This window comes from Gigantopelta aegis, chromosome 12 (genome assembly GCF_016097555.1).
Source record: "Gigantopelta aegis isolate Gae_Host chromosome 12, Gae_host_genome, whole genome shotgun sequence".
NCBI lineage: Eukaryota > Metazoa > Mollusca > Gastropoda > Neomphalida > Peltospiridae > Gigantopelta > Gigantopelta aegis.
This window is the reverse complement of record NC_054710.1, coordinates 18,807,223-18,822,434: the sequence shown is the minus strand read 5'-3', so window position 1 is coordinate 18,822,434 and position 15,212 is coordinate 18,807,223. Positions and strand designations below refer to the sequence as shown.

The 15,212-nt window shown below is 35.2% G+C and overlaps 1 protein-coding gene across 4 annotated transcripts in view; it reads right to left on the bottom strand.

Annotated features, from left to right (window-relative positions):
• LOC121386787 overlaps positions 1 to 5,831 on the bottom strand; it is a 103,978-nt gene extending 98,147 nt beyond the window's left edge. For all 4 annotated transcript variants that reach the window (XM_041517801.1, XM_041517804.1, XM_041517802.1 and 1 more), the window contains exon 1: positions 5,664 to 5,831. In XM_041517801.1, coding sequence (XP_041373735.1) covers positions 5,664 to 5,831 — 168 coding nt within the window. The remainder of the gene's footprint in view (positions 1 to 5,663) is intronic.
• Between the last annotated feature and the right edge of the window lie 9,381 nt (positions 5,832 to 15,212).

Genomic DNA, 15,212 nt, shown 5'->3' with positions numbered 1-15,212 from the left:
TCGACATTGTGGCATGTTCTTAAATATATTGATTTTACGCACCAATTTAGAACGAACAAAATGACAGGTTTTCTTATCAACCAATATGCAGGCAGGGCTAGCTCTGGCACTCACCAAATTCGCCAATTGCGCATTTCCAAAACAAATGGCGAATTTTATTTTAATTTGGCGAATTAATTTCATGTAATAATTGAAATTTTGTTACAAAATAACAGGGTTTCTGCAATGTTTGAAATTTAATAAATAATTTGGCGAAATTTTCTGTGGACCCAGAGCTGGCCCTGGCAGGGCTCGAAATATGAAATGAAATATGACCTGCTTCTTTTTATTTAATTAGCAGACCACAAAAAATATGTACTATTAAAAGAAAATATGGCATGCTTGAAATCGACGGTATGAGCTGAGAGGGTTTGGGATAGTGTTTAAAACATTAGGACTCCTGAGATGTATTTTAAAGCATTATGGAATTAAAATAATAGAATCACAAGTTAAATCACAGATCTATGAAATAATTAGAGAATACTCAATGAGCTGCGAGGCAATACTGTTTATCTTGCACTCATGAAGGACAACATCAATTTATGAGTGCAAGATAAACGGTATATTGTCGAGTAGAGAGTTAGGTATTTTATTTATTACCCATTTTCAATATTTATCATTTTATGGAAGATTTTTTAATAATACTGTTGTTGAAAACAAGTTTACAAGTTGAGAACAAAAGGCAGCGTTGCGTCATATCTGTGACGTACATATCGCTGATAATGTATGTTAGTTGTTGACACGACTTCCACCATGCAAACTATTCTTACACACAATTATCCGCCTATAGTGAAGAACTGTTTATGATGTCAAAACATATCTAGGGAAGAATTTTCTTTTCTTTTCCTAGGAAAAGATGACTTTTCTTTCCCCACTTATCTCTGCTCATATGGGTAATAATTGTGCATATATCCAGGGATAGCTCTGGCACTCATCAAATTTGCCTATTGTGAATTTTCAAAGCAGTTCGCAAATTTTATTTTGGCAAAATAATTTCATGCAATAATAATTTTTTTAGAAAATAAATGTTGATTTCTGCCATTTTTAAAGTTTAATAGACAATTTGGCAAAATATTTTGCTCACCCAGAGCTAGACCTGATATCAGCCTTTTAAAAAATGACCTGCGATGTTTTGGTGGTTATAACAGGTGAATTTATATTATACCGGCTAGATACAGGGGTGCTGAAATGGAAAATATTTCACTAGCTCGCCGGACCAGAACAAACTATAATTTACTAGCCCGCCAGAATTTCTATATATTTGCCAGTTTGCAGTTAAGTACAAATAATAAAAAATACCATGTAACTACAAGTACTATTTTCCATAAGGCACTTTTTAACCGTACATTCATAAACATCTCTGCATCTGCAAATTTTCACAATGAATTTTACTCACCTGCTGCACTAGACACTGTTGTCTGCTGCTAGTGAAATAAACACAATTAGACCAGACCTATGTCAATATATTTCTATGGACGTCCAAATGAGTCCCCTGTCCTTATTTTACATGCACAGCATACGATTATATTGGGTCAGGATTAAATGACGTTTAAGTGCATATTACATCTTAAAATAATATCTATTCAACATATGTGTAGTGGACATTGTTTTGAATAATAGTAATAATAATCAATAAACAAAAAACTCGAAGGGCTGTCAAATTTACCCCACCCTATTATATATATAGTTATATAGTTTACATTAATTTTAATGGTGTTATTTTTAACGTGTATTATTAATAGAGAATTTATAGACCACCACACATCGTTTCCAGTAGTTTGGAGGTGGGTTTTTTTTAATATTGGTCATTCAGAAGTTATCTGGATGTTCCACTTCAAAGTATATAGGCCTACTACATCAAAAAGGTTAGAATATTACAGTATATAGAAATATTTAAACTAAAAATCTAACTAAATATTGAATTTATAGCCCCCACCACACCCCCAAAAACAGTTGGTCACTGGTCGTCAGACAAAAGTTCCAGAATTGATGTGGCGATGCATGGATTGCACAGAAAAGGTGGGTATATTTGATAACGAAATAAGGAGCATATTTTAACTGAAATCAGAATGCACATCCTAGTCATAAAATTTGGCACGTACGATTTTTTGTCTGTCGGTTATGCAAAACCAATATCAACATAAATGATAGATTGTTCGTGCAAAAGCTGTAATCATTCGTCAGAACATTTCAAATTTCATTTAGCGGGTGGAAGAAAATAAATTACAGTGAATAAAATTTGGCACAAAGGATTTTGTCAGTCATCTGTAGGTTTCCGACGCCATATAACCATTTCCTTCCTTCTTTCGTCTGTAGGTTATGCAAAACCAACTGAATATCAAGTTAAACAAATCGTTCGTGCAAAAGCTGTAATCACTCAGAAAATCCAAACAAACTTGTTTTGGTTAATATAATCAATGTTTTAGAAAACTGTATGCAGTAGGAAATAGATATATGTTATATGTGCTTGATGGTAACTGTTCTAACCAGCTTTTTCTCCATCGTTCAACATGTCCAGCTATTTCCTTCACGACCACTGTCTACTTTCATTATAAAATGCTACCTGCATTAGCACGCTATCAACATATTTACAATTTACAAAAGCTTGCTTAAATTCTCAGTCCTGATTGCACGTCACAGAGCCTTTATGGGTAGTTTCTTAGAATATTATTTAATTTATATACTGATGCACTGATGAAAACAAAATATGTTAAAAAAATTATAGACGGCAGTCATGAAAAGCTCTCTTACCGCTATTCCAAGCCAACTGGAATAAGTCGGCCTGAATCGGGTCTATTAATAGTAAATGCGATGGCATTCTAGCGACTGTACCTAATGTTGGACAAAATGAGCGCTAATATTAACTTTGTGACTGCCAAAGCATGCCAATACCTAGCCTCATCTTACTCACGTGAAGGTACCTGTGCAGCTACTGTTAGTTAGTCCTAGCACACAAAAAGTGTATTTTCTTATTTATGATAGTAGAAAAGCTACGAAAATCACTCATCTTAGATTCTTGTTTGAATATTGTTGCCCATTAACCTTTTCATTTGTATCTGAACTACTGAAGAAAACTAAAACCACACAGAAATATTGGTTGTCTGAAAAATTCTAGTTTTATACCCTGCTAGTTCATGCACGATGGCAGTTTGGCTCCAAATGTGGTTTTATATCATACAAAGATTAGCCTGTTAAAAAATCAACGTCATACGCTGGGAATTTTTTTTTTAATGTTGACGCGTGCTCTGACCAAACCAGAAATGTATTTGTAACAGTGAGTGAAATGTGTGAGGTCCATGTAAATACTATAACGTACACTTTTCACTACTGTGTTTTATTCTGTACATAATTGTTTATTTTACCTTTAATTAATGTTTTATTCGTTTATTAGGTTTTCCCGTATAGAATATACTATACGGGCAACGCCCAAGTGATGTTTGTTTCCCGCCAACGATTGGGGCGAATTGTCTGTGCGGGTATTTAGACCAATCACTATAGTTTATTGTGTAGTGGTCACTATTTTATGATCACGCGACGGACACTACTGTAATAATTATTTGGTTCGAAACGTTCTTTTGACTGCTCCGCTCTACGACTTTATTTCTTCTTCATATCCGGTATCATTTACACTGCACACATAAGGTATGACTAACAAGCATATTTTAATGTTATTACAATATAAAATAGTATTTATAACTAGTACGTAATTTGATATATTAACGAGTTCTGATTAAAAGCTGGTAAACATATGTTATAATAAAATAATGGTAAAGTTGTTTAATAGTAAGCTTAGTAATTAATATAAAATCAACTAAAGTTATATAATGTTTCTATATATATATAATAAAATTCATATTTTAAAGTAATATATATGATTAAGTTATTTTCCTAGTTAATTGTGTATAAAAATGTATAGTTAACGTCTAAGGTTATCATGGCAGCCATATTGGAATAATTGTATTTACATGATAACTTATGTCATTTTATTTGTTTCTAGGTTGGAACTATATAACATCTAAGCGTTCCAGTCATTGACAATTTTGCCCATAGCAAAGGTGTGTAGAATAATGTAATGTAATGTATTTATTTGGATTGTGTGTGGTAATTGTCATATAACGCACGTGCTTTGTATGCTGCACATACGTTTCATGAGCGCCTGGCCAGTACAATTGAATCATATGTGTGTCGTATAAAATATTATTGGATTGTTTGTGGTGTATTCCATCACTGGAGATTTATATATTGGATTATATTAACAAGTATTAATATACTGGTGTAGTAGATGCGTATTTCCATATATGATAGATGGGTTAATTACTTAATATTAATATATATAACAGATGCCCTTTCCAATTAAGCGTTACGCATTTTATTTACATTTATTCATTCAGTATTTTATTTTGGTTGCGAGTACATTAAGGGAAGTTAAGTTGGTATAATTACCCAGGTGTTGAATAAAGGCAGATCATGCAATATATGTTATTTATATGCCTTGGTATAATTCAATCATCTTTGAATTATGAATTATGTATATGATTGAATGTTGATTGAGTTTTATGTGTGTATTATAACTATTTAAGCCTGTGATATTTATTATTGTTTGTCTTTACAGGGTCATTTTGTTTTGTTTCCCTTGTATAAATAAACTGTGAACCCTTCCGGTAACTCATGTTTGTCATCATTGAGAACTTATATACCGTTATATATTTTGTTTGGCCTAATATTTATATTTTAATGATATATATACATTAGGTTATGTCTGTCAATAATAACAAGAAAAACATTGATATTTCTACAATACGCATGATCGTCACTTATCCATGCCAAAACCCATACACATGATACAGCGAGAATACCTAAATTTTCTTTAAATTAATTTAGCCTTTTTTTTCAAGGAAATGCTCTACTTTTTAAAAACTGGCTAAAACAAGTGAGATATGAAAAAACACTGTGGTAAAGGCCTGATTTCAGAACTGTTTAACGAAGGCCATGGCAATATGTGCCACTGAGTAATCATTATGTGGTATGTACTGTCCTGAATTTGGGATGATAAAAGATCCCACGAAGTTAATCGGCAAGCAGGTTTCCTCTAATTATTTGTGTGGACCATAATCATGTCAGATGCCACATGACTGTATTAAATGTGTTGAATGTGTCATTAAATAAAATATTCCTTCCTTCCTACAATCATACAGTGTGAACATTTTATGTCATTCATCAATAGGAACTAAATTTGAATTATTCTGCAATGTCAATGGATAAAAATGTCTCAGTGCCTTTTGGTAGTCAAGATTGTAATGTGTGTCAAACTGTTAGCATTTGTTTTGCAATGAGGTAACGCAACAATGAGTTTCGTGAGACGAAGGCACTGCCAAACGCCATCTTGGAAATATTGACCGTAAATATCCGGTTTTATTTTTAATATATCTACGTAAAACACATGTATCATACATTGTGTTCATTTCAAGAAGATAACCAACATGTCAGAGAATGCCAACTCACATACAGATGATCAAATCATCAACCGATTAATACATTATTTGAAATGTTGTCAACATTGCCATATCGCAATTCCCCGATGTCGGCCATTTTGAACCAGGAAGACTGAGAGTGAACAACATTACCTCGTCAGATTCTCCAAAAAGTTCTCTAAATTGACGCAATCCTTGGTGAATGTATGCTACAATGGCCAGACTAGGATCCTTGGTATGTTTCACTTCGTCTGCGCCATATCTGACTCCATGACGATCGAATCTATAGCCGGGACGGCCTGGAAAACGCAATCTCGCCATGTTGCTTCAGCGCCAATTTTGTATACTACTATCTACACGAATTGATAAAGTGCGCTTTTGAAATGAAAACCGATTGGAAACAAATATTTTGAAAGACTGGGTAGTTGTGATTTATTAGTTTTGTGCACTTTTTTTTGCGATTTTCCATTTCGTCTACACTTACAACTCCCTTCTCACCGAGAAAAAGGTCATTTAATTCAATTTATTGTTTATAATAATTTTAATATCATATAGTATGTATGGAAAGAAAGAAATGTTTTATTTAACGACGCACTCAACACATTTTATTTACAGTTATATGGCGTCAGACATATGGTTACGGACCACACAGATTTTGAGAGGAAATGCGCTGTCGCCACTACATGGGCGGCTCTTCCGATTAGCAGCAAGGGATCTTTTATTTGCGCTTCCCACAGGCAGGATAGCACAAACCATGGCCTTTGTTGAACCAGTTATGGATCACTGGTCGGTGCAAGTGGTTTACACCTACCCATTGAGCCTTGCGGAGCACTCACTCAGGGTTTGGAGTCGGTATCTGGATTAAAAATCCCATGCCTCGACTGGGATTCGAACCCAGTACCTACCAGCCTGTAGACCGATGACCTGCCACCGAGGCCGGTATATTATGTATGGTGTAAGGGAAAAGAAAATAATAGTCCACGTTAACTTGTACACGCCACAAATTAATTAAATTTTAAAAAGTTAAATTAAATTAAATGTTAAATTCAATTCAATTCAATTCAATTCAATAATTTTATTAAATTCAATTAAATAATTTTATTAAATTAATTGAATAATTTTATTAAAATAAATTGAATAATTTTATTAATTAAAATGAATAATTTTATTAAATTAAATTGAATAATTTTATTAAATTAAACAAAACAGACAGATAAATACTATCAAAAATACTATAAATAAAGCCGCTAGAGCACATTGATTATTAAAGGAATTATTAATCCAACTTTTGGACTGCTATGCATATTCAACAATATTTAATGCATATTACTGCTAAAAAGTATAACACGTATACTGGTATATTCAATTAACAAAACAGTAAACATGTGACGGCTATTACATATAACGGGCATCAGCTTTACTCGATGTCAAATATGCATTTAGTAATGTTTTACACGTTGTCTTATAAAACAATTATTGGGCTATTTCTCGCTCCAGCCAGTGCACCACGACTGGTATATCAAAGGCCGTAAAATGGGCTATCTTATCTGTGCTATAGTGCATATAAGATTCCTTGCTACGAATGGAAAAATGTTGCGGGTTTTCTCTCTATGACTATATGTAAAAATTACCAAATGTTTGACATCCAATAGCCGACGATTAATAAATCAATGTACTCTAGTGTTGTTGCTACATAAAACAAACTTTAACTTTGTTTTGTTTAACGACACCTACAGCACATTGATTTATTAATCTATTGGTCGTTCTACCAGTCTTAGAGAGGAAACTTCCCACATTGTCCCATTAGTAGCAAGGGATCTTTATATGCATATACTGCACCATCCCACAGACAAGATAATACATACCACGGCTTTTGATACACCAGTCGTGATGCACTGGCTGGAACTAGAAATAGCCCAATGGGTCCATTGACGGGGATCGATCCTAGATTGACTGCGAATCAGACGAGCGCTTTACCACTCAATGTTATTAATTAAAGGGTGGTGTGCACCGCCACAAAATATGCAATATGGATAACCAAAGGATGTTTTTAACACCAAAACTATGTAATATCAATAACCAAAGGGTGGTGTGCACGCACAAAAAATAAGCAATGTCAATAAGATGGTGTGCATTAAAAAAAAAACGTTTCCGTATCAATCCCTTGCTTGCTGATAATGGAAAACTGTGACGGGTTTGGTTTGAAGACGTGTTTGGTGTTTTGTTTGTTATACTTATTTTCGTGCTTATTATCCACTTACGTTTCAAGCACGGTGTTCTGGGCACACACCCTAGCTATCTGTCTGTCCAGGACAGCGTGTTAGTGGTTACTTGTTAGTGGTTAGTGGTAGTACTAAACCAAATAACTATGGTAGCTGAGATGTGTGTCGGGGCCTAATTCACAAAGGTCTCTTAGTCTCTGCTAGACAACAAAGCATCCTCTTTGCAAGTCTTTTAGCATTGCACTGCGAGATCGCAAAGTTGCGAGAGTTTAGTGAATTAGGCCCCAGAGTATTAGTTGTTAAATGCGGTGCATAAGCTTAAATTAAAAATATCCTGTTTTAGTATCAACTGGTTTTAATAAGATTAGTTCAAAACATTTTGACAAGAAGTTATCTGTAATTTCAGAATTAGTTTTTAGTGACCATTTATAACTAATTAGTGACATTTCATTAATTTCAACTTATTTTCATGCTTATATCCAATTAACGTTCAAGGACGCTGTCCTGGGCACACATCTCAACTATCTGGGCTGTCTGTCCAGGACAGTGGTTTAGTTGTTCGTTGTTAGTGGGCGAAAAAGAGGGTGTAGTGGTCTTACACCTACCCACTGAGTCGTTAAAACTTGCTCTGGGTGGGAGCCGGTACCGGCTTGCGAACCCAGTACCTACCAGCCTTATGCCCGATGGCTTAACTTGGATACCACCGAAGCCTGTAATTCGTGACAGATTTGTATCTTTATTTATATGGAGGGCGGGACGTAGCCCAGTGGTAAAGCGCTGGCCTGATGTGCGGTCGATCTTGGTATATTAAAGGCCGTGGTATGTGCTATCCTGCCTGTGGGATGGTGCATATAAAAGATCCCTTGTTACTGATGGAAAAATGTAGTGGGTTTCCTCTCTAAGATTATATGTCATATATCAAATATTTGACATCCAATAGACGATGATTAACAAATCAATGTGCTCTAATGGTGTTGTTAAACAAAACAAACTTTAACTTTATTTATATGAAGTAAGTAAAAAAAAGAGGTTGTTTTTCAGGAGGGTGTAGGTGGGTCTTTTCTTTTTGTCCTCAGGTTCCTACTGGCGTGTTGTCCCATAACATTGTTTCACTTTTCATGTGCCACAACTGGAATATCAAAGGCTGTGGTATGTACTACCCTGTCTATGGGATGGTGCATATAAAAGCACCCTTGCTGCTAATCGAAAGGAGTAGCCCATGAAGTGGCGACATCGGGTTTCCTCTCTCAATATCTGTGTGGTCCTTAACCATATGTCCAACGCCATATAACCGTAAATAACATGTGTTGAGTGCGTCGTTGAATAAACATTTCTTTATTTCTTTCTTTTCATCGCACACGCATGCGCTCGTGCCAAGATTAAGTTATCCGTATAAAGCTCTGTTTTAGCCATAGAGCTATGGGCTCCCATTTATGTGGTAGTATGATTTTTTCGCGAATCTGGATAACAACGTTTACATCATACATGTATTCATAAATTTTCATTACTACAAACAGCTGGACGTACGAGACACACGTACCCCACCCCCACCGTGCTAAGCGGCCCCAATTAAGCCACTAAATTATTTACGGCGCCTTCATTCTCCAGTCGCTTGCAACAAAGGCCCTTTATTACTACTGAATTGTGGAGTAGTTGTCGACTTGTTCTTTTATTTTTTGACGTTATAAAGTTTTCTATTACTATTATTCTTTGTCAGATTGTGTGCAATCTCCTTCTTTTACAGAAAAGAAAATGTACAATATGTTTTGTGCTCAACAGAAATACTTACGAACAAGTCTTGGGGGGGGGGGGGGGGGCAAGAAAAATAACTCATTGATTGACTCGTTAAAACGGCACCTTAATAAAGTTTTAATATTTGCAAGAAATATGCATGTCTTTGTGTATAATCACTGCGTACGAATGGAAGTGTACAATAATTTGACTAAATGACTAGCTGCGATTTTCTGTACCGCTAGCTGCATTATTAACTACGACCTATGCAGTAGTTAGTAATGAAACTAACGATACAAAAATTCACTTCCCTCTATCTCCAAATTTCCTCAATGAATTTTACTCACCTGCTGCACGAAACATTGTCGTCTGCTACTATTGAAATAAACACAAGGCAATTAGATCACATCTACGTCAATTTATTTTTATGGACGTCCGAATGAGTCCCCTGTCCTTATTTTATATGCACTGCATACGATTATATTGGGACAGGATTAAACGACGTTCAAGTGCATATTACATCTTAAAATAATATTTATTTCACATGAAATGTAAAGTAGACATTGTTTTGAATAATACTAATAGTAAACAAACAAAAAGTCTCGAATGGCTGTCAAATTTACTTCCATCCTATTAATGTACAAATAGTGACTATGTTTGCACTGGGCTATATGGTTTACATGTGACAATCTGGTTAAAATGTATTTTAATTGTGTTATTTTTTACGTGTATTATTAATATGGAATTTATGGACCACCACACATCGTTTCCAATTGTTTAGAGTTGTTTTTCTTGAAACTTGATCATTCACAAGTTATCTGGATGTTCAGCGTCAAAATACATACCGCATCAAAAAGGTTAGAATATTACAGTATGCACATGCAAGCTAAAACTAAAACTAAAAATCTCACTATATATTGAATTTAATGTTTATATTTCAATAATATATATATACATTAGGTTTTGTCTCTGTAAATAATATGATAAACATCGTTATTTTTACACTAGACCTACGCGAGATCGTTGCTTATCTGCGTCAAACCCAAACCGAAAGGATATATATATATATATAATGAGGTTTTTGGGATGTTTTTTTTTTACCCAGTTTGGAATCTTGAGTGTCATTAACTTGTGACGTCATTATTTTATGCGTACACATTCAACACACTAAATGTATCGAGAATTCATTGTGGTCAACTGACAAAAGAAAGAAAGATGGTGGCCACGCTATATATAGCCACAAATTATTCTGGGAAACTCCTCCAGTGTTGGCTGCCTGAAACCTTAGTGGTATAGGGGCATGTAAAAATACCCAAAGTCCAGTGCTGTACTTTAAAAGAATATTATTCTAGAGTTAATTACGGAAAGATTATGCGTGGGATTGACTAATTACAGATAAATGTGATAAGAACGAAATATTGTAGTTTCAATTTTGACATAGTACCTTTAACATAAAAGACGAACAAAAAACAAGCTCAATAAATGCTTCCCAAATAAATAAATAACTTAAAAACAACAAAAACAGACAGAACAACAACAACAACAACAACAACAACAAATAAAATAAAAGTAATTGTAGTTATTGTTATGAAAGGAGCTACCATTATTCCTGTTAGTGTAAACTGTTTAACTGTTTATATAGTTTGGACCGGTTCATCTGGTTGATCATGTTAAATGACGAGGCTAACAAACTAATTTTTCTTTATGTTCCGAAATATATTAAAAACAACAATATGAGAAATAAAAACTATTCGATAAATTAGAATTAGTTGTGTGGAACCCCTCTGTAAATATTTATGATCAATGTTCTCCTTCGTCTTGTCCGTTTATTCACATTATTTATTGTTTTTCTTTAATGTCACTTTGTATTTGTGATATTCTTGAAAATAGTCACAGTCGCCGACATTGATATAATATTGTGTAAATGGGAAAGTGCCTCCTAAATTAGACAAGGTTTGTCCCCAAGCCAATCAACCAAAACGCTCTTTACGTGCCTATATCAAATGAACGTCCAAACCGGCCTCGGTGGTATTGTGGTTAAACCATCGGACATAAGGCTGGTAGGTACTGGGTTCCCAGCCCGGCACCGGCTCCCATCCAGAGCGAGTTTTAACGACTCAGTAGGTAGGTAAGACCACTACACCGACTTTTCTCTCACTAACCACAAACAGCTAACTCTCTGTCCTGGACACAGACAGCCCAGATAGCTGAATTGTGTGCCCAGGACACCTTAATTCGATACAAGCACGAAAATAAGCTTAATGAATAAAATGAAGGTTCAGGCACGTCCATCGTCGATCGGGACTGAACGAGAGAGAGAGAACGAGAGAAAGAGATTTACGTGCACATTCAGAGCAAGCTGTTGTAGCACACGCCTATCCTGGCCACAGGGACCGGCCTTGGCCGGTTCCCTCTGTCCAGGACAGGAAAGAGTTGGGGGAGGGTTAGAGAAGGGACGCCTGCACTGACAAGTGCAAGGGAGCACCAGCAGTCCAATGTTGGTGACAGGCGGGGTGCCCAGATAGCTGAATTGTGTGCCCAGAACACCTTATTTGGATATAGGCCTAAGCACGAAAATAAGTTGAATTAATAAAATGAAGGTTCAGGCACGTCCATCGTCGATCGGGACTGAAAGGATATGTAGCCTATTATACACTAATATATGTAGGCCTGAGCAGTGAAATACGTTTCAACCAAACAAAAGATCTAATTTAGTTTTAGCCAAACCCAGCTACTGAAGGCGTTACTTCATTCAACCATTCAGCTATCTCTGACAATGTTAGACCCGCCCTTTATCTATAGCCATGGGATACGTCACGTGCAAGATACAAGGGACACCGACTACAAAATAGTGGTAATCAATGTGCTCTAGTTGTGTCGTCAAGAAAAAAACCTTACAATGGCAGCAAACTCAGGACAGTCCCTTCATTGTGTATACATTTGTTGTTCTTAAAAGGAGATTCCTGAGTTTGCTGCAATTTTTAAGATGTTATTGACTAACGGAGACTTTTTATCGATTGTAATTACATATCAAATATATTTTTCTGCATAAAATATTAGTAGCTGTATATTAAACGTGTTTCTGATCGTTCTAATATTTGTACTAGGTTAAATTTCATTTTATTTCCTAAAATATTATTTTTTCGTATGTACGAAATTATTTGAAGACAAAATTCAGTTTATGTAAGTTTAATCGTAGAACTATTTTATTAGTCGGAAACATCTTACAATGCAGCAAACTCAGGAATATCCCTTTAAATTAGCTAAGGATCCTTGACGAGGGGAGTACCACCACATTACAATTTTCATATTATCGAGATATGTACTTAGGTAAACATTATATTTGATGTCGATTAATTTGATTGTTTTTGTGAGGGTTTTTTTGTTTTGTTTTTTGCTTTTGTTTTTAATGCATCTTTAATTTTAAAAAATTCGTTTGGCGTACAATTTTTGTTTTTGTTTTTTGTTATATTTTTAATAGTAAATGCCGGATATTTTTTGGTTAACCTATGGGACATTCCTGTTGAAAAATATTATCCAAATTTAAGCCCGTTGGCTTAATAACAGTAAACAGTGCGTGCGTAATGGTTTAACATGCTCATATACCACAGATGTTTCGAGAATGTCCGCCCCAGGGTTCGGCCTCTGAGAGGCCAGGGGCCCAACCCGGGGCAGATAGTAAACAGTTTTAAAGCACGTGGGCTTCATTTCGCGGTGGGGCGGGACGTAGCCCAGTGGTAAAGCGCTCGCTCGATGCGCGGTCGGTCTGAGATCGATCCCCGTCGATGGGCTATTTCTCATTCCAGTCAGTGCACCACGACTGGTATATCAAGGGCCGTGGTATGCACTATCCTGTCTGTGGGATGGTGCATATAAAAGATCCCTTGCTGCTAGTCGAAAAGAGTAGCCCATGAAGTGGTGACAGCGGGTTTCCTGTCTCAATATCTTTGTGGTCCTTTTCCATATGTCTGACGCCATATAGACGTAAATAAAATGTGTTGAGCGCGTCGTTAAATAAAACATTTAATTAATTAATTCATTCATTCATTTCGCGGTGGCTAAATACGGAATGTCCCTTTAGTGATTGTATTAAAGGGACATTCCTGAGTTTGTTGCATTGTAAGATGTTCCCGACTAATAAAATAGTTCTACGATTAAACTTACATATTAAATATAATTTCTTGTTTAGAATATCAGTGTCTGTATATTCAATGTGTTTCTGGTCGTCTTAATATTTGTAAGAATCCCCAACTGGAGTTTGTCTTCAAATAATTTCGTACGTACGACAAAAATAATATTTTAGGACATAAAATGAAATTTAACCTTGTGCAAATATTAGAACGATCAGAAACACGTTTAATATACAGCCACTAATATTTTATGCCAAAAAAAAAATATATTTGATATGTAATTACAGTCGTTAAAAAGTCTCTGTCGATAACATCTTAACAATTGCAGCAAACTCAGGAATGTCCCTTTAAGACACTTAAACCAATGAATTTCTTAATCTTAATTTAGGTGGGAGCTAGTGCCGGGATACGAACCCAGTACCTACTACCCTTATTCCCGATGACCTACCCACGACTCCACCGATGCAACGGTCGTTGTTCATGTGTTTTAGCACGTGTCACTCATAGAAAAGGGTCCCGCCTCTTCTACAGAAGGCGGAATCGTGAGAATAAATCGGTCAAACCAAACATGTCACCTGAGATAATGTTGTTATATTGAACATCACTTTATTTGAAAATATAGTATTATTAGCAAAAAGGTTTGTTGCCATACTAAAAGTACTTCACTTTGTATTTCAAAAAATAAAATTAGTACAAGTAATAGAGGGCTTAATATAATTTTCATTGAGAGTATCAAATGTACACTGTTGTTCGTTTAATTTTATAATACAGTGTCACATTTGTTGGGGTTTTAAAACTAGGCCTATCCTTATTTTAGTTTAATTATATATTTTTGTTTTTACATAAATATTAGGGGAGGTCTCAGATTAGGACATTTTGTCCCAACATCTGTATAATTCTTGCACGAATTTGAGTTTTTGCTCCATCACTAGGGGTCGACGTAACAGTCATAATATAAACGGAGGCTTGCGTGTGTATAGTAGTATAAATCTAAAAATAAGCAGACATCGCACGACCTAAATTACAATTTTAGCTAAAATGTTATAGTTTTGAAGCGAAATATTTATAATCCAATAGCAGTGAAGTAAAATGATTGTGGGTGTCAATACATATTGCAGGTATTTGTTATCTGTCATATCAATAAAAGTAAATTATTTCCAATTAAGTTAATACTATTTCATATCCTCGATAGGGGCTTCGAAAAGGCGGCAAGACGCATGTGGCATTTACCCGCCAAAATTAAAAACGTTTCTTTTGTTGTGATTTTTACAGCTATTACTGTGCAATGACGCGTAAAACGACACATTTAAAATTGTTAGAAATCATTAATAGCTGTTAACAAGAAAAGAAATCGGCACACATAAATATTACCAAGTAATAAACCAAGCTAGCTTCGATTAAATTAATCATCGGCTGTTGGATGTTACAGCGCATTCAGTGGCGGATCCAGAAAATTTCCCAACGTAAAAAAATAGAAAATTAAATTAAAGTGTCGCAATGTACATATATTAAATTACACCTATGAATTAAGTGGCGGCTGCAGTTTTGTAATAAGAGACTGCGATATCAAAAATGCTTTTTGCCGTACTGTAAGTTAAACAAACATGTTGACGAAAGGA